Genomic DNA, 26,982 nt, shown 5'->3' with positions numbered 1-26,982 from the left:
AAGAAAAATTGCACAATATTGACAAATATTTCAAGATTTTTATTATTCTTTTGGGGAGACAGGGAGAAGAGAAATGGAGCAGTAGCTGGAGTTGCAAAGAAGGTTTTAAAGAAAGAATTAGAGCCACTATATGCTGATGGGATGAATCCAGTGAAGAGTAAAAATTGCTTATACTATAGTGAGGGGGATTGCTGGAACAATAAGTTCTTAAGCCAAGTAGAGTGGTAGAATCCAGTATGCAAGTGAGATGTTGGCTTGGATAGTTGCCTGTTCATCTGTAGAAACTGTTCATCTATAGTAATAAGAGAAGTGGGTAGAGACATAGATCATGGGTCACGGTGGGGTAGGAGCTTATGGAAGCTCTGATTTGATTGCTTCCATTTTGTCTGTGAAATAGGAAGCAAAGTTATCAGCTGAGAGAGGAGTTGAAGAAAGGATGAAGGCATAAAACAGTCATCTAATTTGAGGGACTAAGTGGAATAGGGGAAGATAGTATAAGTTCCAGGCAACTCTAACATAAAGTTCAGGAGCATTCATTTTAATTGGACTAATCAACATGGTGCTATTTATCGCAAGTCATATTCAAGTTCCTGGGTTTAGATATTAAGATTGAGAGATTTAACCAAGGTTATTCTTTTGCAAAGTAGAGCGAGTTAAGAGGTTATGCAGGGAAATGATGATGACTGATTACAGATTTAAGAAAGTGACAGGCATGGAGTAGAGATGTGAGAGCCAGTCAAAACAGTAGAACTAATGGATAATTAATTATAATTATGAATTATTATTAATGGATAATAATGGATATTGTAGAGGCTGGATTGTTGAAGGGAGGAAAGGGAAAAGTCCGAGAGTGAAATGTTTGAAATTGAATTCAGCAGGGATTGCTCTTTCTTGTAACAATGAAGTCGAGGGTGTGGACTTGGGAGTGGTTTGTTGAGGTAGAATGGGCGACAGGATCATCGGAAGAGAAGAGTTCAAGGAACTGATAAAAATAATATTTATCACTTTTGTGGATTTTGATGTCCCCAAGTATTAAGTCAGGAGTGGTGATACAGATAGCGAGAGTTGCTGACATGAAAATCTTACAGAAATTAGAGGATTGGCTCATTCCTCTGATAAAAGAGAGGAAGTATATGGCATAGTCTGATGATGTAAGATTAGTATCTGAATATTTAAAGGAAAAGAGAGAATACAGTCTAGAAAGGGCAATAAAGAGCATGGAGGGCAGTGGCACTGCAAATCAAATGAGATGAGGGCTGTGTTAGAAAAAAGCCACTGCTTAACAGGGCTATATTGTCTTTAAGGGGTTGCCAGACCTCAGTTAGAGTGAGAGGATGAAAGGGGCAGTCGGGATAGAAGGTGAGAATTTAGGGGATTCTAGTGACCGTGGACTGTGTGCTCCAGGGACCCCAGGGCAAGGATTTCAGAAATCAGGGACAAATAAGAAATGCGGACTCAGTAGGCAGTGTGCAGAGTGGGGTGGGTATTAGGAGTGCCGGAGATGAGGGGGCCATGAAATCGGGGTTTTTTTTATGGAGAATGAAATGAACAGAGGAAAGGCGAACTGGACTTGATCCTGGTGGGTTCTACGCAGGTGGTGGTGGTGAGCCTGTATGCGCTGGGTGACAGGGAGGCACTTAATTCTTGCACACATACAAGGAGACCTGGATGTCAAGGACTGTTACTTAGTGTGTGTGAGTGTGCAAGGGCTTGCCCCTGACCCTGACACAATGCCCGTTCCCCATTCTGGTATTCCAGCTCAGCTTAGGTATCATCTCTGGTTTTTCCTATCACCCGTCTTCCCAGCGTGACTCAGGGACACCCTCCCATTTGCTGCATTGATATCCCAGGCACATTTCCAAATTGCACTCCCAATTTTCTTTATAATTTTTGTGTATGTGTAATTATGCATGTATACATGTGTTTGTATGTCCAGCAATCTGTGTTTTAGCAAGCCCTCCAGGTGATTTTGATACCCTCTAAAGTTCGAGAGCAACCGCCTTAAAACTAAGCCATAACGCACAGTTCTGCAATAAATAAAAGGGTACTGAAGAAAGAATATAAGAAACGGGGTTATTATAATGATAAACAAGCTACATTACTTGTATATTCTGAAAATTATCAAGAACACGTCTATCAATCTGCCACACCTATTTATGACTTAAACATAATATAAATATTTCCTCTTTCTTCATAATGTAATATATATTACTGTTTTTTTAAAACTATAAATCATTATATACTAGTTTTCCAAGTATGGAAAATGGCTCTAAGATAGTAATGACATTTATAGGAAATTAAAATAATGTGCCTACCTTGAACATAAATTCTTGCCTGGAATTTATCCTTTCCTCTAATGTTCTCAGCCTCACATTCATATAAGCCTTCGTCTTCTAGCTGAATATTGAAGATCTTGAGGACGGCCCCAGAGGTGCTAATCTCAGCAGTGCTTGGCATCGGTTCTAGCACCTTCCGCCATCGGATGTCAGGAACGGGACTTCAAACCAAGACACAAGTGTTAAGTGTCCATAAAATTTAAAAGGCAATTACTTCGTATACATTTATAGGTAAGTATTTACATCACTTATTTCCTAAAATGGTACAAAATTAAGGTATTTATATATATATATACATATATATATATATATATATATTAATCAAAATATAAATATACTTACTTTCCGAGTGCAAAACACTCTAAAGTCACATTCTGGCCCATCAATGCATATACATCCTTGAATTGAACTACAATATCAGCAGGATATGGTTTCGTTGTTCCTAATATTAAAAGAAAACATTCACAATTGGTAAACAGACTAATGTTTTTTTTTTAATATTGTGATTTGTATAGGATTAAAACTGCTTTGATATGGGAGGCTCTTCTCTGTACAGGTACCGGAAACATCCTACCCTGGCAGTGAGGGCTTGTTGGTTACGATACAGCATACAAGAGAGTATGAACTTCTCGAAGTGTTTTCAGTATTGTTGGTTAATTCTGACAGCTCCACAACCAATTTGACCCAACTCACTAAAAAAATTCAAAAAGTCTTTAGAGAGTATCAAATACGTGTAAAACCCTGAACCAAGTGGTATATGGGACGCAGGAAGGAAGAGAAAGAAGAAAGGAAAAGAAGGATATGGGAAGAAGGAAGGGGCAAGTGGAAAAGAAGGAGGCTTGGCAAGAAAAGAGGGAGTAAAAAGGAAGAACCCATGATGATGAAGGCAAAGGGGAAATAAGTTGAAAAGAGGGAATAAGAGAGAGAAAAAAGGAAAAATCCCACATTTATTTAGACAGCACTGTGCTTATTAATTTAGATATTTTATTGCATTTTATATTTTGTATCACTCCTGAAAGATGTGATATTACTTTGATCTTACAGAGGACAGAACAGGTTCTGGAAAGCTAAATATGTTGCTTAAGATCATAATGCAAACGTATGTTTTACACTATGCAAAGCTACATAGACAGATAGATATGCAATGACCTGAAACACAAAGCAAAATAAATGGTCTGAAAGAGTGGCAGCCAAGAAGGATTATTGGAAGTGTGTAGCGTCTCTGGGGATTTCGGACAGGGATGGCATCTGAACCGAAGTTCAAGTTGAGGAAATAGCATACTATGACAAAGCTCCAGGATTTGGGAGGGAATTTCAAAAAATCTAGAAATTCTAATGATGTTGAAGTACATACAGTTGTGTATGCGCTTGAGCCCATAATCTGGGGCGCCTGAAAGTGGCATTAATGATTCTGAGACTAATTTCCTCAGTGGGTAACTACCAATGGATTTGGGTAAGAGGAGTAATATGAATCTTACCTTTGTTTTAAGTAGAGGGCCTTGTTGGCAGTTTAAAGGATGGAGCATGGAGAAAAGAAAGACAGAAGAGAATCAGAGATCTAAGGGAGGCCGTTGCATTAATCCATGCAAAACAGCCCAGGGCCTGAAGTACAGCACATTCACAGCGGGAACAGAAAGGACTGAACAGCACCGCCCCTTCGATCAATGTTTCTTAGGGGGTGGATGAAAGACCCAATTCATCAGAATCACCTGGAATGCTCATTAAACCTTCAGATACCTGGGTCATACATAGATCTGCTGAACTAGGGTCTCTGTTTTCTCCAAACTTCCCTGGCACTTACATACTAATTGAGAACCATGGCATAGGCTGTCCTGAAAATCGGGGAGAGTGAGTAGGCAATGATTAAAAATCCTACTTGGAGTTACCTGAAATATGTTATTGCTAAATGAAATGAAGAATACCAGATGAGAAGGAGGTTTAGTGGGGAGATGACAGGTATTTTTGGAATACTTCATGCTTAACACCCTTGATTGCCTTCTGGGTGGCAAGTCTGGGAGGTGAGTAGAATGAAGGGTCTGAACACAGGAAAATGTTTTGAAGATGTGAATTTGGGATCTTCCACATCCAGCTATTGTTGAAAGTATATAAATGGATGAGAATATCCAAATAAGGATTAGAGAGAAGATAGGACAATCTGGTAAAGGACAGATCGAATTTTTCCCATAGAGGAAGGTGGGAGAGGACCAGAGAGTGGAGGAAGTCCAGGAAATTAAAAGGAAGAATTCAAGAGAGGGGGAAAGGGTCAATAGAGTCAAAGTTCAAACATAATAATGACCAATTTTTGGATTTGGCAACAAGGAATTCACTGTGATTATCCAAGTGCTGTTTTCCTTGATTACAGAAGACTATACAGAGGGAAAATGTTAGGGGAAAGTTTGAAGATTCAGGAGGAAATAAAGTAAGTGATCTAGTAATTCCCTGAATGAACCTTTTGGGATGTGAACCAGAGTAACAGGAGGAATTTATTTGAGCAGGAGGAGAAATATTTCTTCCAGTAAGACAGGAGGTAAGAAAATAAGTGCTAAAGCCCATGTCTATTTCTGGAGAGAGAAGGAAAGAAAAACAAGAGTGTTTTGCATACTGGCTCCTTTCACTCTGTGTAGCAAAAGGTGAGAGTATCCCTTAAGAGTGAAAGAGGTGGAAAGAGCCAGGAAGCCAACAAATATTTGATTGTCTTGAAAAGAATCATAAAAATGGAATCTCAGTGATATTGTATCATTTTCCTTACTGTCATATGATATTTAGAGATAGAGGGAGGCACCAAACCTACATCTGTCAACTCCAAAGCTGGTATTTCCTGAGAAGCCCAGACTCAGTGATGTGAGCATAGCAGCCGGACAGGTATAAAATTAATATGCAGTAACAAATATTGTAGTCTGATTCTCTTAGGAGGTAGTGCGTTAAAAAAAGGGAGACAGTGCCATTGGAGCCGTAGAAATGGCCATTGAGTAAGTGAGTGGCTTTTCAACATGACACCACAGTAGCAGCAGGCTATGCTAATTACTTAAAGTAGAAAAGACAATTTATTTACTTATTTGCTTCATGTAAATAGTCCCTTAAAAATGAAAAAATCAAACTGCCTTTTATTTTTCTAATTCTGCAACCCCCTTGGTTTGTTTTGATGTAATCATCTACTCCCCCTTATTAACTAAGAACTAGGAATGCCCATGAAACAAACCCGGGAGAAGCCGGGACCTGGCATCAGGGGACTGAGAAAGCCTTCTTGACAAAAACGGGGAGGAGAGAAATGAGACAAAGTAAGGTTTCAGTGGCTGAGAGATTTCAAACAGATTCGAGAGGTTATCCTGGTGGTTATTCTTATGCATTATATAGATATCCCCTTTTTAGTTTATGGTGTTTTGGAGAGGCTGTAGGGAAGTGCCTGAAACTGTTGAGCTGTGTTCCAGTAGCCTTGATTCTTAAAGACAATTGTATAAAGATATAACACTTACAGTGTGACTGTGAGATTGTGAAAACCTTGTGTTTGTTACTCCTTTTATCCAGGGTATGGATAGATGAGTAAAAAATATAATAAATAAATAAATAATGGGGGGGGGACAAAGCATAAAATAAATTGGGTAGATGAAAACACTAGGGGTCAATGAAAGGAAGGTAAAAGGTGTATGGTACGTATGAGTGCTTTTCTTTTTACTTTTATTTTCTTTTTCTGGAGTGATGCAACTGTTCTAAAAACAATCATGGTAATGAATACACAACTATGTGATGATATTGTGAGCCCTTGGTTGTACACCATATACCGAATGTACGTGTGAAGATTTCTCAATTAAAAAAAAAAAGCAAGTGCCAGCGATTCCATTGTAACCAATACACTGGCACTTGGCCAAAGAACCAGTTCCTTGCTCATTTCTTGAACTATAGGCAACTACTCTCAACTCAACCATCTCAGGGTGATGATATCCTATTAATCTTCTCTCTGTAAAACAGATGACACAGGCCTTTGGCCCCACACAAAGTCAGGCCCTATGTCCTGCTCTGCCTGAGAAGCCAGCTAGTCTCCCCATTGGATATTCCTTTTCATTATTTTAAGTGTATCATAAGTAGACAAATTGGCAAAAGCAGAGTGTACAAAATAAAATACGTACGTTCAGGTAGTGGGATGAGTGGGATAAATTTGCTGAACACGCTCTTTGTTATAGAAGGACTAGATACAAAGCATGAATAATTGCCCTTGTCAGATTCTTCCACATTTGCGATGTAGAGATTGCCATTTGTCTGAGACACAAATCTTCTTTTATCCATTGTGATAAATACAGGAAATTCATTTAGAAGCCAGCGGTAGCTAAGATCATCTAGAAGAAAATATTATCTTCTAAATATTAAGCTCTTCTCCAAAAGCAAGCTTTTATTTTCTAGAACAAGCTATCACAAGAATCTTATCTAGGCGATTGTAGCGCAAATATTGGAAATAAATCAAGCACGCAGTGCAAACTGTCTAGTAGCCATCACATTCAGAGTGAATATAATCATCGTGCTAAACAATCATATCTCTCTCTCAATATTATTTTATGGAATAGTAATATCTTTACTTCCATTTCATTAAATGAAATTCAGAAAGGTTAAACAACTTGCTTGGAATTTTCTTTTAAGTAGAATTGGGATTTTGAACCTGGGCCTGACAACTCCAAAGCTCACGTTCATTCTGCCCAACTGCACTTCATAAATAAAATCAAGATGACTCATCATACTGTGGTTTTATCTCTTTTTCCTTTTTGTATTCTTATTTTAAATTATGGATTTAGAAATGAGTTTACATATCCTGTTATGATCACATTAAAAGTGAAAACCACAGCAAAAGGGAAAAGCATGCCAATTATATTCTTAACCACAGGAAATTCCTTTGGCTAAACACACTAGCTGGTTGGGCTCAGAATTGAATTTCCTCTTTAATTTGTTGCTTTTTGAATGTTTCCTATCCCTGTCTCGCCTCCCTGCTTTGAGTATTTACCCCAGTAATCATTTCACTAATGCACAAGAGGGAAATGTGGGCAATTCAAACTTCTTGGTCATAAAATGATGATTTCCTTTCAAGCATTAGGACCATAAGGTAGGATGTAAGTGGGAGTCTCTTTAGTCAGGGATGGGAATTTAGATGTTAAATGGTGAAGCTCAAGACCTCACAATACTCAGTTCTCTCTTTAAGGGTGAAACAGTTCTGACAAACCACCATTTTGCTACAGGTAACAGGGTGATTATATTATTTTGCTTTTAACCATGATTTTTTTATTATATAAGAAACATAGATTGCGTTGAAAAATAGAAAAGAAAAATTTTAAAAAGAAAATTAAACCGCCATAATCCCCCAACTCAGAGTTATTGTTAACATATCCTTGTCAACTGTGAATGATCAGATTATTTAAATTTTATTCTTCGGCTGATTTAGGGTTAAGTGAATATCACAGAACCACCAGGACAGGAAGAAATTCAGATTGTTTAAATGCTTGGCTTCCTGACCTCTGGCAGGAAATATCATATTCAGAAAGTATCATGTAGTCTTTGATTCAAACTGATATTTATAGTCAATTATAAAAAGAATGTGGATTTGTCTGACTGAAATAATTTTTTCTATTCTCAGTTAAAAAGAAAGTATTTCCACAATGGTTTCTGGCTACAATTAAATCTCCCCCCCCAAAATTATTATAAAAAGTCAGGAAAATCTGGATTTTTCTTGTGTGGAAAGGATGCTCAAAACCATATAATATATTCAAGATACTACACATAGAATGTGTTGAGAATAGTCTGGATATGTCAGTGTTATATGAATATGGAAACTAAGATTTTAAAGGTAGAATAAAATACGACTTTTCAGGCTCTTTAATCACATTGTTACTTAGTACCTTTAAAAATTAAGATATTTTGTGTCCCAGTACAAGCTTCAGTATTTGAATCTTTAAGAGACAAAAAGTTTGGTTACTATAGTGCTGTTTTTTTTTTTTTTTTTTTTTTAAAGACAGAGAAGGAAGGAAGGATGGAAGGAAGGAAGGGAGGAAGAAAGGGAAACATCTTTAAACATTTTCTTGTTTTATTATATTTTGTTTGTTTGTTTTTGTTTTTTACATGGGCTGGGGCCGGGAATCGAACCGGGGTCCTCCGGCACGGCAGGCAAGCACTCTTGCCCGCTGAGCCACCGCGGCCCGCCTATAGTGCTGTTTTTAAGATCATAAGTATTGGACTGAAATTGGCCTGGCTGATTTAATGCTCAATGTGGATTTTCCGATTTATTTATTTATTAAATATGAAATAGCTTCTATATGTTGACCATTACTAAACAAGACAGGCCTGGTCTTGGCCCTCGTGGGACTTATAATCTAATTAATTTAAATTCATCTAAAAAATAATTATCTTACTGGTAGGTCATTCATTTAAGCAAAACAATAATGATTGCAATATGTTAGAAGCTATCATCTCTCATTACAACAAAGGTATGAATTGCTACTGCCAATTAAAAATGGGGTGGCCAAAACTTAGGTAGGATAAGTGACTTGTCCAAGATGCTACAGAAATAGGGAGGCAGGACTGACAGAAATAGGGAGGCAGGACTGACAGAAATAGGGGGCAGGACTGACGTTCTGTCACCTTCCCACCCTGCCTCCAAGACCAAAACAAGCAGCATCATGACAGATGTCACAGCAGCCCTGGTTAATTCTGGCAGCTGAGTTAATCCCAGATCCAATCCTATAGGGACTTAATGGATTATCTTTTTATCCATGTCTTTTCTAGTCCTGTGCAAATGATAAAATCAATAATCCCTGAAGAAGCCATCACCTGTGTTCTTAATAGCATTGCTTGACAGGGTTAAACAATAATTTACTATAAAATTAATATTTCAAAAGGAGTAAATGCTACACATGTTTAAAAACTGTGCTTTTATCAATAGATGTTTGAGACTTCTTCCCCATCCCCCAGGAGAGAGGGGACCAAATTATAGGGGAAATTTTGGGCTAGTTTCATCTTATTATTTGGAAAGACACTACTTACCTACCTTGCTAAGTAATGTATCTTTCTCCTTGAAATAGATATGAAGTACCATAGTATGCCCCAGAGAAATGATGTGCAAACTTTTTAGGATCAGATTTTTTGTTTTCTTTTGTTAATTAACCACAACAATCTATACCAAATGAAATCCCTGTAGCTTTGTATTACTGCTTTGATACATACAGTAACCTGTTTAGAAATAAGTTTATACCATGTTATTCTGTGAGCTACTGTGTTTCCTACCACACTTCATTCATATTTATTTTTGTGCTGAACTTTTCAATCTACTGAGACTCATTCATGATCATATTCAATAAGCTAGTAGTTACTTTTCCTAAGAGAATTCCAACTTTCTAATTAATTGCTAAATTCAAAAGGTCTATTATTAAGTATTCTGTATTTTTTCAATAGTATCCACCCTTCAAATGATGAACTTTTACTGTTAAATTCTTTCTCGATATATACATGTATTATTCATATTTTGTGAAATATGGTAATTCAGTTTCAACATTGATAGAAAATTAACTGGTATGATTAAATTAAATAGCACTATATTTTCATTTTTTGATGGTCTAGGCATTTAAGAAGTCTTAAAACTATCAATTACTTAATGAAACCTAATAAAACAAAATCTCAATAGGTAAATATACCTTTTGATGAAAATGTAACCTCTAGATTCCTCATCAATTTAACACATTTACTTGGTCTCTATTTTAGTCCCTCATTCTTCAAATATTTATTGAACATTTATTCTGTGCTAGGCACTAGGAAACCCGCTATGTCAAATGTTATTAATAAGATTGAATAAGCATTTGTACTGAAATGCACATTTATGATTGTTCCTAATAGTGAAGCACTTCAAAATAGAGTTTTCCCTTTTGCAAGGAACTGCAGAGTACCCAGATCAGTGGGAAAACAATAGATTGTGAGAGATAAGACTTTTTCTTCTGGATCTTTTTAACGTATATAAAAGAAGGAAAACACATTATTGTAATTGTAAAATAAAAATCTCCAGTATAGTAAAATACATTTTATTTATTTAAAAAATTAAGGGCCCCCAATACTAAATTTACTGAGATATATTTTCTTTAGTTATTAATAAGAATACCTTGAAATTACATATCCATTTTATCATTTCCAAATACATTATTTAATTTGAAACTCAAGCGCTGTCAAGTAGGTGGCATCGGTATTATTATGTCCAAATTTCAAATGAAGAAATTGAGGTGCAGAGAGTTTAAGTGGCATGCTGAAGTTTAATTGACATGGTTAAACTGAATCCCAGGCTACCAGATCACCAACTAGAGCATTAGAACTTGACAACTATAAATAGTTGCATATATAACATTCTAAGGGCTTCAGAACCAAAAGACAGATTCCTTCACACCCTCAACCCAAAAAAGTTCTAAGCCACAAAGCACAAAACCTTAATTTATGTGCATTTAGGAAGAAGGAGGATTTATGGCATGGGGATGGTAAAATAGTACACACACACACATATACATAACTCATGGTTTTGAAACATATATCCATTCTTACATATGCCCTTTAATTTTCTAATTCTGCAATTACCTTGGTTTGTTTTGATCTAGTCATTTATTCTCCTTCATGAACTAAGAAGTAGGAATGCTCATGAAACAAAAAGCAAGTGCCAGTCATTCCATTGTAACCAATATGCTGACACTTGGCTAATGAACCAGTCTCTTGTGCATTTCCTGAGCTAGAAGAAATGGAGTCATTTAAATGACTAACTTAGATTTTATTTCACGTAACTTATGTATCTTATTGGGACAAAGAGGTCTCAACAAAGATAAAGAGGTTTCTTTTGGGTCAGTGGTTTCAAGTTTCTACCAAGATAGGGAAAGTAAGCCCTTCTTTTAGTCCTTGAAATGCTTCATTCAGCACAGTGGCTAAGATACAATAAAGACTGTGCAAGCAAAACTGGCATCAGGTAAATCTCAAAGCCTGTTCCTTAGACCTCTTCCCCTTTCTATCTATATAAATTCCCTGGGTGATCACAGGTAGTCCCACGGCTTTAATAATAATCTATATAACAGTGTCTCACAAACTGCTATTTCTAGTTTAGCACTTGTCCCTAAACTCTGCACCCACAGATAGAACTGTCAACTCCTTCTGGAAATGCAATAAACACTTCACACTTAACATGCCCACACCTGTCCCCCCTGACCTAGGTAACAGCAGCTTCATTCTTTCAGGAGCTCATGACAAGAGCTTCAATGCCATCGTTGACTCCACTTGGTTCTTCCTTCAAAGTATACTCAGAGTGTAATCACTTCCCACCTCCACTGCCACCACCCTGGTCCATCATATGCTGCCCACATTACTGCAATACCTCGTAACTGAACTCCTACTTCCGCCCTTGCCCCTGTCCCAGTCCTGTCGTAAACAGGTAGCCAGAGGCATCTTTCTATAATTTAAGTCATATCATGTAACTTCTCTTTTCAAAGCCCTCTAATGAAAATCTTACTCAAAATAAAAGCCAAAATAATGTCTCTGACTTACAACGCCCTACATGATACAGCTCTTGGATTTCTCTGATTTCATTTCTTACATGCTCTACCTTATTCACTCTATTCTAGCCCTCTGGCTTCTTCAGTCTTACTCCATAGCCCACTGCAGCCCTTGGACTTGGTGGCATCAGCTGCCTCATATGCCTTTCCCTCAGATACCTGTATTGTTAGCTCTTTCATTTCCTTCAAGGCTTTCTTCAAAGTTTCCTTCTTGGTAATACTTTCTAAAATGTCAACCATCCCATCAATATTTTCTCTCCCTCTTCCTGCATTATTTTTCTTCCTAGCACTTATCTATTAATATCTAAACATGCTTTACATTGAACTATTTTTGTTATTTATTGTCTATCTCTCCCACTAGAATATCTCTATGAGTTTTTCTCACTAATGTATCCCTGTGCCATACAGAATGCCTGGCACATAGTAGGTGCTCAGAAGAGATTTGTTGAGTGAGTAAGTGCTTGTGTGAAGCCCATTCAGTGTTGAATACGGTCAAATGGAATCATTGGTTATGATGATAATTTACTTTGTTTGGGGGAAACACTATGGAGATGACGGCATTTCTTTCATAGTTTTGGCAGTTCCTCAAGAAAAATATTCTCTCATAGAAAGATTTCACACCGTTTTGGACTTCATAAGTTCCCCCTGTATTTATCAATAATAGTCTTTCTTCTGGTAGTTGTTACAACCAGAAAAGATGTATATGTGTGTGTTTGTGTGTACATGTACCAAACTAATGAATTACACGTATAATGATTTACAACAGAGGCAGTCATGTTTCATTCTTGTGGAGATGTTTAAAGTCAAATTTATGATATAATATTAGAAATACAGAACAATATTTATTTTCTTTCAACATAAAAAGTAGTTTCATATATTATTTCAAAAGGATATATAATAAATAAAAAGTGAAAATTAATGAAAGTACATCAAGATTCATCTTTTATATTAGGGCATTGGTGATGATTATTTTAGTCATATCAGATTATAGAAAACATATACTCAAAGGTTGAATGAATCCTGTAAACAGATGCTAATTAATAGAGCCTTTTTTCTTAAAAGTGGATGATTATTCTTACAGTTAAATCTCATGGTACGCCTTGAGATTCATAATTTATTATGTCTCTATCTCTTTCTTGTGTTTAATTACAGTTCATGTTATAATGTAGATATTAAATTGCTAACCAAATGACTATATATAATTCCTTGGCACTGTTCTATTTCGGTAATAATTTGTACAAAATCTATCGTATTTTTTCCTAGCTGGAACTTTGGTGAGGACATAATCAAACATATACATTGTTTAAAAACTAAAATGATGACAGAAATTTGAAATTAGCCCCAAAAGGAAAAGTTTTTAGCTCTGGAATGTGATCCCTCAAAAGCTTAAGCAAATACTGAGTCCCGTTTGATTATGGATGTACCATTACTATTAAGAAAATAACTACTAGCCTAGTTCATTTCAGAGATGTTTTGGTCACAGAGGAATTACACTTACCTGGATAATGGTACGGAGGATCGCAGAGAAGTACCATGCCTTTCCCTTCTTTCACTCTGACCTCAGGACGGTCCTCGGGTGGGAAAGGATCAAGATCTAACCATGGGAAAAAAAAGACAGAGAGGTGTTCATTAAATTTTACTGCTCAGCAGCTAACTCACTTTGGAGATATAGTACTTCTCACTTAGCTTTGTGAAACTTATGAAAGTCAGCTTCTCGTTTTATCACGCTGGGGCTTCCATACACTATGGAAGACTTTTGTGGTGGAACTCAAAGCTTATGGATCTTTTTGGAGGGTGCATGGTCCTGGAATTGAACCCAGGTCTCCCGCATGAAAGGCGGGCATTCTAACCACTGAATCACCAGGCACCCCAAGATTATGGATCTTGACAGCAGCCCTCTTAGTTATTTTGCCAACCCAGTAGATTTCCAGCATCCTCAAGATTTTTGTTTCAGGTTTAGGAAGGATCTCAATAAGGGTTGCAAAGATAACGGGCTTAGACAACATCAAAGAAAATGAGTAACGGAGGATGAGTGAGAGGAATGGGCACATTTGAAAGGTGCATTTCCCCTCTCAAGGGGGGACTCAGATGTTGGAAAGGAATAAGGGTAACAGGCAAGAGCCTCGTTGGGGAACTTAAAGGTCACCAGTGTCTTCCTCCTTTCTGAATTCTGGGTTTTCCTCAGTTATCGTTTCCTTCACTCTTTTCTGCTTATTTTGAATTCAATTTGCTTGATTCTTTCATTGGGTATGAAGAAATTTTGATAATGTTAGAAAGTAAACATGTTCATTTCTTTTACTGATTTTTCATTTCTTTTACTGACGCCTCTAACGTTTGAGTCCTGCCTCTCCTCTTGGTCCTTTCCTGTGATCAGTATCCTTTTTTTACTTCTTTAATATACTGTATTTCTCTGAAAAATCATCTCTTCTAATTTTTACTTTTGTTCAGAGGACCCATCATATCTCTATCTCAGTCCTGATGTTTCACTTGAGTGCCATTTCCTATCCCCAAATGCCAACTTCACATTTCAACTTGAATAACTTAACGTCACCATAACCTCTCCGTGTGAAACAACCACTTAAATGATTCCTCCCATCTATGAAATTTGTTTTACATCCTCACATCCCATTTTTAACAAGAGCAAAATATTTCTGCCCTTTAACTAGACTTTCCTAGAAAAAAAACGATTTAATGGTCTTCTTTCCTTCAGAACAATGCATTCTGTCAAGTCTTTCTTCAAGGTTTGTGCCTAACTTTACATGCCTGATGGCACCATACTAATTTCTTTTTCTTTGTATGCTGTATGGGGGGGGGGGGGTGTGTGTCACATTTCATTCTTTTTCCATATGAGCAGCACCTTATTGCAGCAACATTTGTTGAATTTTTATTTGATTTGAATTTTTCATTTGTTTGTCTGCTTGTTTATTTGGGAAGTGCATGGGCCAGCAGTCGAACCCGGGTCTCCCACATGGCAGGCAAGAATTCTAGCAGCGAACTACCCTTGCACCCCCAGCACCATACTAATTTACTAATTTAATCTGATTACTCACTCCCTCCTGGTAATCAGTACCATAGAGTTCTCCTTAGCACGTCATTTTAATCCTACAATCCACTCTGCAAAAGATTTACATGTGAACCCATAAAAATCATACTGCAGATCATCTGATCCAACCCCTCCCCCAGTGTATACATTTCCTCTAGAACAATCCTAACTTTTTAGCTTAGCACAATGTTTCTCAAACTTTTTCATTATTGCCTTCATACAGGGAAATTTTTAATTTAGTTTGCATTCTAATCAATTAAGTGATATTTACTTTTCCTACCAAGAGAAATTAAATGCTAAGGAATAAAATTTTGTTAGGTAGATTTGAGATTTGGAGGCCCACAAATCATTGTGATATAATATCAAAGATGTATTCTTCTGCCAGGAATTGATTTTCATCCCCTGTGGGTGATAGCACCTTCCTTTGAGAACGTACGGCGTAGTCCTTCCATTGACGTTAGCTTTTAGGAGCCACTCAAGATCCTTCAGACATGGCCTTGGTTTATTTTCTAACATCATCACTCACATGTCAAGTGCATTTGTAACACTCCTCATGATACTTTGTTCTCTAGAAATTTTTTCTTCACAATGCAGTGAAGGCCTGCTTATGCTTTAATACCTACCTCCTCTATTGACCCTTCCTCTCACTGTCTGTCTTGATTTCTTGCTGAACTACTATAATAACATTTAGTGATATCTAAATATCCTTGAATGTTAATTTAAAGCTTTCATGTATACATAATCTGTCTCCTACCAATTGCAATCTATATATGGAGAGAGAATGTGTCATCTTTAATATCCCACACAGAAAGCATTCCATAAAATTTGTTGAAATATTGAGGTGAGAGTCCACTTTCACTGAGAGTGTTTGGAGGAAGACTTTAATAGAAGAGAAAAGCTGAAAAGCGTGGACCATCACAGATTTAGTCCTCTAATTTGTATAGATTTTTACCAATAATTAAAACACATTGAACTTGTACTTCACCTAAATACTCTTGACCTTTTTAAAGTAACAATTACTTACATCCAAAGCTCAGGGTTGCTTCGGTGCTTCTGACCATCCCATAGTTATTTGATGCTAAACAGTAGTATATTCCAGCATCTTTCTGTTTGTCAGGGTTGTTGATCACAAGATTTCCTCCTACCATACTGTACCGATCACTTGTCAGATCAATATCTCCATTATTCATTCTCCATCTAGGAGAAAAAGAAATAAATGTCAAATCAAAGGTCAAGAGGCCTGGAAACAGTGTACAGGGCTATCATCAATCTAAAATAATGTGGGTTCAGTTCTCTCTGAAGTCAAATGAATAAGTAGATGACTCAGAGTGGTATACCTTCATTCCCTGTAATTCTATGTCTCTGGACTTATGATTTATAATTTAGCTCAGGCACAGAAAGGTAAATGTTAAAGGGCATGAAGTATTTCCTCTTTTTTTCATGAAGTAATTTATTTTTCATTGAGTTTTGTTCCATATTTTTTTCTAATAAACATATATAGATTATAAATGATAGCCATCTATGTACTAGGTGCAAATACATGCAGACATGTATTAAATTTTAAAAGCATTTCCCTAGCAGAAATAAGATTAAATTTAGTATCCGTATCTGATACTAAATATCAAAGTAATTTTTCTAAACAAACTCATTGAAATCAGGATTCTGCTCAGTAAATGGCACATTTTGACCACTAGAGGTCGATGACACAATATGGAAATGAGAGTCAATCGGGCCTTCTGTTTCCAAGTCACAGATACACTGGTAGAAGCAGACTCTCTACAGCCTATAATTAGTGGTCAGTTGTGCCTTTTCTCATTATTCATGGATTATGACTGGTGAAAGGAATTTTCCCCACCACACAACCCCAAAGACAACATAGGTGAGATGTGTCACAGAGAATCAATCCTTACTCTGTGGGGATTGTGTTGTGAATAAGCTGACTAGAAACTGGACTCTGACTTTCTGGGTGAAGTGATGACAATGCCTATAGAAAAGAGTTTCCCATTAAGATGACCACTTCAGGAAATTTAAAATCATTCTGGATCAGGGTTTACCCTTCAAGGTTCCATGTCCTCAACAATGCCAAGGTCAAGAGTTGTGGTCGAATGGTTGCCTGTGGTTTAGTGACCACCTCCTTCATTGCTTGGCACATTTCTGATTAGGGTAAAACTCTTGCCAAAGGTTTTAGAATATACTTTATGAAATCAAAGTCAATCGGAACATTTTCAGTTTAATTTTTCTGAGTAGGAGATCATTTAAAAGAAAGCATAGACAACTGTGTAATTTTACATTTCTAAAACCTACCAAATTCCAACCTAAAGAACAAATTCTTCCTCTAATCACAAATGATGGGCGTATTGTCCCTGCCTGAACGATGAAGGTCTAGCTCCAGCTCGTGTCAAGGTAGAGGGTTGCCTTGCTGGACAGTTCCGAATGTTGGCATACATAAATATATATATATATATTTTTTCCTATTGTGTTGACTCCAATTTTCTTTTCTTTTTTCTTTTTGCATGGGTAGGTACTGGGAATCGAACCCAGGTCTAAGGCATGGCAGGCGAGAACTCTGCCAGCTGAGCCACCGTGGCCTGCCCTCCAATTTTCCTTTTATTGCCCTAATTTCCTCCCAAATGATCTAATTCTGCTTTTGGTGTCATATAATGATTCAGTTTTACTGTGTCAGGGTAAGTTCACTGGTATTATTTCAGAAACATTCATGATTCTCATAATCCCTTTCACACTGCCTTAAATACAGTTTTCACTGTCGTTCTTGTTACTTCAGGGATGGGGAAAGATAAAGGGAGAGGCGTAGCATCAAGGCTGATAAAGTCAAGTTCCCTGATGTGCCCCTCAAGATATTGCCATGAATAAAAAATTATCACAGAACATGCTTCAAATATAAAACCACTGGCTGAATGACAAATTGCATGATTACCAAGGTTAGTATGACTTGTCCGGAATATTAAGGGAATATTAAAAACTTCAAGGGTTCTTTTCCTTCAGTCAAGCTGATCACAAGATGAATTCTTTTGCTGTCAAAAGCAGGCTGCCTTCATAAGGAGGAAGCATCTACTTCTTTCCTCCAGCTTTCTACATGATTGTGTGGCTAGTCAAGCCAAAAGTGCCCTGGGAGCTTCAGTGCTGGTGAAAGCTGTGGGAAGCATTAGGTAATGTATTTGCTGAGAGAAACTTTGCTTATTGTCTTTGCAGAGGAAAAGGGCAAGGCAAGGAGAGGCTCAGTGCTGTCCATGTTCCTGGAACACCATCTGAAAATAACCCCTTCTTTTCTGTTGCCTCCATTCCAGACAGGAAAGTGATTTGCCAAGGATCCATGTATGGATGTCAAAGACATAGAGTCACAGAATAAGCATCACTGAAACAGGTTTTGAGATTCTATCAAACTATCTAGATAGATACACAATGAAAAGATTCTATGTTCCTTGGAAGTTTCAGAGTTTCAATCTTGGGATCTCTGATTTACTAGCTCTTTAGCAACCAATTGACTTATTCAGGACTCAGCTTCCTCTCCTGTAAAATCATGTGCTTGTATTATATATCTTCTACAACCCCTATTGATTATATGATTCCATGCTCATGACTTTGTGCATGGGCTGTCATAATGCATGCCTTCGGGATAGAAATAAGTCTAGTCCGTCAAATATATTTAGGATAGATGTGCTATGTGTATAAAATATCTACCTATATTGCACTCCCATGCATGAAATTGAAACAACAAAAATAATTACAAAGGGATGGTGATTTTGTATCCAAATTTGTATTTTGTTCTAAGACATTATTTTGTAATTATAGCCAGAGGCAAGAGAGATGAGTACAATTAGAATTCAGTAGGGGGTGGGTGGGAAGTCTCTCTTTGTTAACATCTTTATCATGACGGGAATTTTTATTGTCTATCCAGGAAAAAGGAAATCTATTAAAGCAACCTTATTGAGTGACAACCTTCAATTAAATCAGGTGACACTGACATGTGAGAGCACCAATTTCCCCATCAATCATTTGCTTTGTCTTCATGGAGTTATTTCACAGGTGAGATTCAAATCCATTGGCATTTGATTAATTTTTTAATCACATGTTTTTCATCAGATAAGAAATTTTTCTGAACTACTGGAAGGAGGAAACCACATGATTCTTTTTATAAAGTTATTTTTGGTTATGTCAACATGTAAGGATAGGTTGCTATAGATTGCCATGCATGAAGAAGGGTCTAAAAAGTTCTGTACTGTCTGGAATATATTTTTGAGACTATTGAATTGAAAAGGTGATGCTTTCCAGAATAATTGATGCAAGCTATGCAAATATAGTTACTAGGAAATATTCACAAAACTATGAATTAATATTCATAATGTACATTATTCATCATCTCTAAGTGTGAGTTATACAGGCCAATGTATACAAGAACATTTTATATTTAAATTGCACATGAATTTCATGCAACCATTTGCCTCCTTAATAACATGGTCTCAATTAGATAATTTTTAATGGATAATGCAGATGCCACTGGCATTATCTATATCTATGCAGGAATTATTAAGTGAATTATTTGCATGTATTCAAGAGAAAACAGGTTATCTATTTAGTTTTATTAATGGCTAAATGGACATTTTTGTTAATACCCATGGAATTTGTAGAAAGCTCTGTACTTTAGCTTTACCCTCCAGATGTGTGGTCACAGATGTTTCATCTGATAGCTGTAGTTCAATCCCCCATTCTGAAAAGAACACTGAGGTACATTACTTGTAAACTGGGAAAGGGCTGGCTCGTGCCCTACAGTTTAGTGAAACTTTTCCTTCTGGTGATTCCTCTGGATAAACAGTGTTGATTGGCTGTTCTTCAAAAATTGGTCCAAATCCTTTGTCTTCCTCAGAAACTAGGAGATAAAATGAATTTATTTTATACTGTGCTGTTTTATACATCAAAGAAAAGTCGGACACATTGAAAAAAATTACTTGAAAATTGTCAAAAACACAGAATCTAAAATTTTCTTCAAAACAAACCTATTTTCCTCCATAACTTTGAGGGAAGCTTTCAGGTTCTTCATTCAAAATTGTCTTCTATGCATCTCCAATCATTTTCCCAAAATGCTTTAATCATGTGTTTCAATCATGCTTAAGTATTCATAGCTCCTCACACCAGTATGTATTTGTGCTTCTGACCCTTTGCACATGCTTTTCCTCTTTCTAGAATTTTTTTACCTAACCACAGAGTTAGCTCCTTAAGGAAGCCACCTCTCACACCTCACAGATGTAATTGGCCCTTTGCTGTGTTCCCATAACTCCCTATACAAGTGATGGCACTTCATGCACCTGGTGTGATTATTGTTACAACCTTCTCTTCTCCTAGGTTGCAAATGCTTCGGGATGGGCTGCCATGTGTTTTGTCTCTATACACTACTCTCCTAGCTAGCTGTATAGCAGTCTGGGGCACAATACGTGCCTAACAATTGTTGAATAAGAAAACAAAGAAATGAGTTTCAGATGCTGTGGGGAAATTAATCCCTTTCCTGGTTCGGTTCTTGTTTATTTTTTCTAAACCTATGATCAGCCCTGTTACTCAGAAACATCTAGAACTATAAAAGAAACAAAATTACAAAGCTATTGAAATCTAGATTGGTATAAAATACATTAAAAGTATTATTTAACTTCCTTTAACACACCATTTCATCATGTCATTATTTAAACCTTGCCTCAGCATGGTTTAGCAGTGTGCCTTTGGAAAAATTATTTACTCTCTCCAAGCCACAATATCCCCATTTATAAAATGTGGATAATAATAGACTGTACCTTATAGGGCTACTGTGAAAATTATTTTGAGATAATGCATTCGGGATATTTATTTGTGTCCCAGACTCTAGTCAGCTCTCAATAAACTCTGATTTTGTCAATATGTTTATGAATTTGTCAATCCTTTTAAATTTAATTTATATTAATTTATATTTAAATTTATATTAAATTTAAATATAATTTAATCATGAAGCTTCTAAAAGCCAGACTCCATGTTTTAGTCACTCTTGTAGCTTCAGTATTATTAGTTTTGTGTTATTTTTTTCACTCAATGCATATTTGATCTACATGAAGTGATATTGATATCCACAAGTTAATTTTTCTCAGTATGAAGCATTCATTTCCCAAAACTGATCGAAAATGTTTCAAAGGAAGATGCCTCATTAGAACTTTTTGAAATTGACTTTCTAGAGTTTATAGACCTTAGTCACATTCCTTAAACATAGTTCCACAGGAAAATGATTTCAGATAGCAGGTAAATCGCTGGATGGGAATCAGAAAAAGCAGAAGAACTGAAATTCAGCCCAGCAATGCAATTTTCTAGCTGTTGTTTTATGCAAGATATTTGTTGTCGGTAAACACTTGCTTCTTCTTTCAAAGAAGAAAGGAATAGGAGTTCATGGCCTAAAAGACCCCATGAGCTTATTACACCCATAAATAACATCACAAGTATGAGGTGCTCACAGGAGTTTTCTGTGAATGATTTTTAATGTCCAGCTCTGGGTTGCCTCTACCTCCACGTCCTCCTTGAAGGTGTGCAAAACAGAAATACATGTGATGTTTTCTACTTTGCTGCCAATACTTTTCTTGATGATGCCCAATATTTTCTGGTCTTTTGGGATGTAAATAGCACATCAGGAAAAAATGAAGAATGAATCCCACATCCCTGAGAACTTAGAGATCTTTATTTTGTATGTAGGTTGTACATTTTCCAATATCGGAAAGAAATGACCTTGGACTTATCTAAGAGGCATATGCTGTTTTCCTTCCCACTTGGACAACTTCCTAAAATCTTCCTTGAGTCTCTCCCAAATGCACAGCTTTTCTGACAGGAGCAATTCAGTAACACCTGCTGACCTGGAGATACTGTTGTTCCTTCTCATTTCAAATGAAATGCTTAAAAAGACAACTTCTAGCCATATTAAGAGAAATACACTTCTATCAGTATACATGGATTATTTTCTTGAAAGCAAATGACTTTTATCCATTCTACCCCCTGGTGAATGATGATTTTAATGTGAATTTGTCAAACAATTTCTTTTAAAAATACTAAATAGATTAAATATGTAGAAGACCAAAAATAAACTTGATTTTGAGGAATGCAAAGTTTATAAATAAATTCTAAGAAAACTCTACTTATATGATAAGCCTTATGATGATGATGTCATGATTATTATCACCAACAGACAAGATCATCAGATTTAAGGAAAAATCAATGTTTGAAGCAGTTATGCATATAATTTAAACAGAAGACTACTGGTCTTCACAGGATTGGACCTTGAGCTTCCATTTCCTACATCAAAGGTTGGGTAAAAATTTTAGATGATCATCACATGGGCTACACTTTAATTAACTATACATATTAGGTGTCCTTAGTTCAATCAATGACTTCATTCTGACCTTGGATATGGCAATGCATTTTTTTTTTTTTTTTTGCATGCTGTTTGGTGGAAGTTGCCTTCCATTCTTTTCCTATGTGACTATCCCATTATTGCAGCACCATTTGTTGAATTTTTTTTTATTTGGAAGTGTATGGGCCAGGAGTCAAACATGGATCTCCTGCATGGCAGGAGAGAATTCTACCACTGAACTACCCTTGTACCGCAGCAATGCATTTTTAGATACGACAGTAAAACCATGCTCCATGAAAAAAAAAAAAGGATAAATTGTGCTTTGCTAAACTTTAAAATCTTCTGCTTTGTGAAAGATACTATTAACAGAATCTCAGGTCCCTGAGGTTAGAAGTTTTCCTTTGAGTCTTCTCTAACTTGTATTCCACAAGCAGCAAATTGGAGAGAATTTCAACAAACTAAATATGTCTCTTTCAATAAAAGGGAATATTATAGTGATTGCATATGACTTCATTAAGTTCAAATTCTGGGAGCTCAATAGGTACAGGTTTGCATTAGATAAAGACAATATTATCACATATCCAATATAGAAATAGACATCCAGGTCTGGCTAGCATCTGCTTCTATAATGCCTTCTAGCAGTGCCAATTAAGGGATGGGCATAATCCTGATTTTTTTACTTAATTTAAAATTTCATTAGGTTCCAGAAAGGAATAATTTTTATCATTTGGAAGTAAAGCGAGTTAAGTTCATTCAGGATTACCTTGATTATTTAACATACTATATGGTGCTTTCAAATATATCAGACAGATTCACATAAGCATACTTCTATATAAAGACTAGCTCATAGATTTGCATATTTTAATTAAAAGCATAGGCTTGAATATCTCTTTTGATATTATGTGTTTTTATTTTAAGGTGTATGCTTCTGAAATTAAAATTAGTCAGCTTTTAAAAACCGAGCATAAAATTTAAGTAGTTTTGTCATCTTGCTAACATGTATTAAAAAAGAAGTTACACTTTTTCAAGAAAAGATTCCAGCCATGGACATTTCCACTGTTAAGAAATGCCACATACTAACAATGATGCAGCTATAATTATTGATAGACAATCTTTCAAATTACATTGAATACTTGCTGGGTGAAGTTTTTAGGCCAAACTGGATAATATCAGTGCTCTATACTGTGTATAGTCTCAATAAATATTTTTGACAAATTATATACACATATTTCCTAATATTCCACTTCCATTTGTACTTTATAAGGATGGTAAAACACTTAAGGATAAAAATTATGAAGCTAATTTTTTCAACCAAATGTTTAAATCATGTTTCACATTGAGAAAACGTGATATCTTATACTATATAATATATTAAGATAATTCCCTTTTCCCATGTCTTAGGTCAAAAAGCAAAAAAGGACACATTTTACATCATGTTGGTGTGTCTGGTATTATTTTGTAAATATATGTTTTTCACCTTCCTAAAATGTTCAAACATGAATAAAATAACGCACTCTATTGGTGATTTAGCAGTTATTCTGCACATTTTATTTGGGGAACATATTTGGCCCCATCAATGATCAGTTACTCAAAACAGCATTTGTATTACATTGCCATGCTCAGTGTGAACCCCTAAATGAGAACCTCATAATTCTTTAAAGGAAACGCCTGAGCTCATCACCCTGTTAAAACTCAACTGGGACACTCAGATAAAGAGAAAAGAAGAATTTTTAAGATAATAGAATGCAGGGCTCAGCAAAGGATCCATTAACACAAACATCAACCTCTTGAAAAAGAAAATACAGCCATCTAATACTTTTTTATAGAAATAATTGGATGAAAATTTAGATACTGGGGAGTTTTTTTGGGGGGAAGGCTAAAGAGCACACGAAGCAAGAAACAGATATTATACTAAAAATAAAAACCAAGATATTTTAAAAATACATGCACTTTTCCTTACTCAATCGATTCTTTTTTAAAATTAGGACAAAATAATAAATGACTCCTCAAGTTTATTTAGGATTTAACACTTCACATCAGTCTTCCATTTAACTTATTCATAATGCAAATTCATTTTGGGGTGACTATCTTAAATTTGATCACGAAGATAAAGGAGAAACCAACATAAATCACTTATGAATATTTGCAGTTAAATTTACAGATATAAGTGACAAGCAAAAGCTGCTGCTTTTCCAGTATTGCTCTCAGTGTTTCAATTAATATAATCAGTCATTTGTACATTCTAAACTGTGATTAATTCAAGTCTCACTGTGTGGAGAGAGTCCACTGTCATCTTGCTACCCTGTTTATTTCTGGAAACTGTGGAAGCATAATTGTGCTTGAGTGTTATTTTTTATCCATTTTAAAACAAATTCTGTTTCTCATTGTATCATGTCATCTCAATCTGTTAGCTATTAAACATAATTTTACATGAGTATGTTGTAAGAACAGTCTTAGGAAAAATCTGTTAGGAAAGAAAACGACATCAACATTTGAAGAGAGTCTAATATCGTAATATCGGGGTTACAGAGGTGGGGTGCAAGAGTGCAATGAATTCCCGAAATGAGGCAACATTTAAATTGCCTTCAAGCACATTTCTTCCAGATGATATGCCATCTGATGTCATGGTCAACCTCTCCCCACTGAGAACAGGAATGCTGGATTTAGGGCTTGGGCTTTGAAAACTATGGCACCCCGGGAAACAGGTAACATTGCAGCAATTTACTGCGGCTCAATTTAGGGAATTGGTCACAAAAACATGCGGAAATCAGTTAGTAGAATGAAGACTAGGATCAGGTTGGCCGAAATGTTGAGTGGACTAAGTTATCCTCTGCTCAGCTTCACCTGCCCATAGTCTATCGTGTCTCTTCATAGCAACAGCTTCTATGGCCTTATAGGTTCACCCTCCAGACACTCGATTCTCTTATTTGGCTGGGCACTTTCCCACAGCCGCTGCATGCTTGACCACATCCCAATATTTAGTATGCTCCAGCTGATTTAATATTTAGTAGGCCTACTTCTAGGATGTGTCCTGTCTCAGGTTACCTGGGGTCTATTTCAATTAATGGGGCTATGAACAACCACATTACAATGAGGAGCCACTGAATGCTACAAAATCCCAGTCATAATTACAAATAAAAAAATATGCTGAAAATAATGCCAAATAATTGACCTGAGTCTAACTGAAAATATATCTGGGAAATTAGGGTGTAAATTCTGCAAAGACAGGAGAAATTCCATATCTGCCTTCCATATAGCCAAACAATGAAGAGGTTTTTGATATTTTTTTTCAGATTTCAGCCTCATAAATTAAAGCCATATTATAATCCTAAATGCAAAAAGTGTAGATTATTTTGGATTCTAATTCTTATAGAATAAATTTTATACTGCTCTTTCTTTTCCTCACTTTATGCTATTTCTCACTGAATTACAAAAGAATTGAGAAGATGTTTCTCACTGAATTACAAAAGAATTGAGAAGATGATTTTCATTCTAGGTTAACCTTGATTGAAAGTTATTCCTGAAATAGCTGCAGCATATTTATTCTCAAAGGAATGGGCTAGTCACAAAAAGCTGAACCTTACAGATTGGCTCTGTACAACTTAGTTTATTCATTCTCTTTCATTTAAAGGATAAAAAGCTAAAGTCACAGAATCTCAAAAATGAAAAAAGAAATTTTAAAAGGAATGGGCAAGAGTAGGATTGGTTATGCTAGTTGTGTTACAAACCTTGTAATATTTTACTTTTAAACTAACAACGCTTATTGAATGTTTTAGTACATGTATTATTTAAAAACTAAGTCAGCTAGGATATTAAGAGTACTGTCCAAAACATAATAAAAAATAAACCACTGCACATGCTGAACAGTATATTGGCTAGAACGCTTTCATTTATAAGTGGGGAAAATCTCAATTTCAATTCATCTAAATTATGTTGATTGGCTAATCAATGTCTGTTCTCCCCTTCTACCTTCCTGGCCAAGCTTATACTTCTTCAGGGGTTGGCCCCTCCTTATATGACTCAGAACGAAGGACTAATATTCATTCCATTACTCTTGTCAATGATGGCTTTGGTAGTAAGCATGTGACCCAATTTTGGACATTGAGATGTTTGGAGATGTACTGAGAAGTTTCTGGGAAAGTTCTCCTTATTTTTAAAAAGAGACATAAGACCAAATCCCTCTTTACCTGTCAATGTTGTTATGTTTATCAGTGATACCTAGAACTTCAGACTACCGCAGACATGTCAAGTAGGATGCCTGAGAGGTGAGCATCAGGTTAACAGTGCATATGTCCCTGGTGATACAGACAAGGAAGTTTTGGTTGAGTGATGTTGTGAAAGCCTGATTGCAATAGGTCAAAGGATAATAAGAATCAGGGAACTGAAGATAGCAAGCATGGGCTATTTTTTTTATTTGTATATATTTATTAGTTATAATGCTATAAAGAAGAATAGACAAATAGGGCATTAGCTGTAGGGTTTTTTAATGAGAGAAATTATAGAATATTTGCATGCTGATTGGTATAATGTAAGAAAGAGGGAGAAACTGATGGGGGTACAATTGCTGGAGCACTGAACTAATGAAATTATCTACTTAGTTATCTTATTCTGGTAAGATTCTTAAAGTTAAGGAACATATCTTACTAGTCTTTATATAGTGTACATATAGTGATTCTCAACTCACAAGGT

The 26,982-nt window shown here is 36.1% G+C and overlaps 1 protein-coding gene across 8 annotated transcripts in view; it reads right to left on the bottom strand.

The window, feature by feature from the left end:
- CNTN1 (contactin 1) overlaps nucleotides 1-26,982 on the bottom strand; it is a 420,382-nt gene that overhangs the window by 142,037 nt on the left and 251,363 nt on the right. For all 8 annotated transcript variants that reach the window (XM_077170576.1, XM_077170568.1, XM_077170574.1 and 5 more), the window contains 6 exons: nucleotides 19,677-19,809; nucleotides 15,949-16,121; nucleotides 13,380-13,475; nucleotides 6,461-6,667; nucleotides 2,679-2,778; nucleotides 2,316-2,497 (listed from right to left, as the gene is read on the bottom strand). In XM_077170576.1, coding sequence (XP_077026691.1) covers nucleotides 2,316-2,497; nucleotides 2,679-2,778; nucleotides 6,461-6,667; nucleotides 13,380-13,475; nucleotides 15,949-16,121; nucleotides 19,677-19,809 — 891 coding nt within the window. The remainder of the gene's footprint in view (nucleotides 1-2,315; nucleotides 2,498-2,678; nucleotides 2,779-6,460; nucleotides 6,668-13,379; nucleotides 13,476-15,948; nucleotides 16,122-19,676; nucleotides 19,810-26,982) is intronic.

Source organism: Tamandua tetradactyla, chromosome 7 (genome assembly GCF_023851605.1).
Source record: "Tamandua tetradactyla isolate mTamTet1 chromosome 7, mTamTet1.pri, whole genome shotgun sequence".
Taxonomy (NCBI): Eukaryota; Metazoa; Chordata; class Mammalia; order Pilosa; family Myrmecophagidae; genus Tamandua; species Tamandua tetradactyla.
The sequence above is the reverse complement of the archived record's forward strand: the minus strand, read 5'-3'. Positions and strand labels throughout refer to the sequence as shown.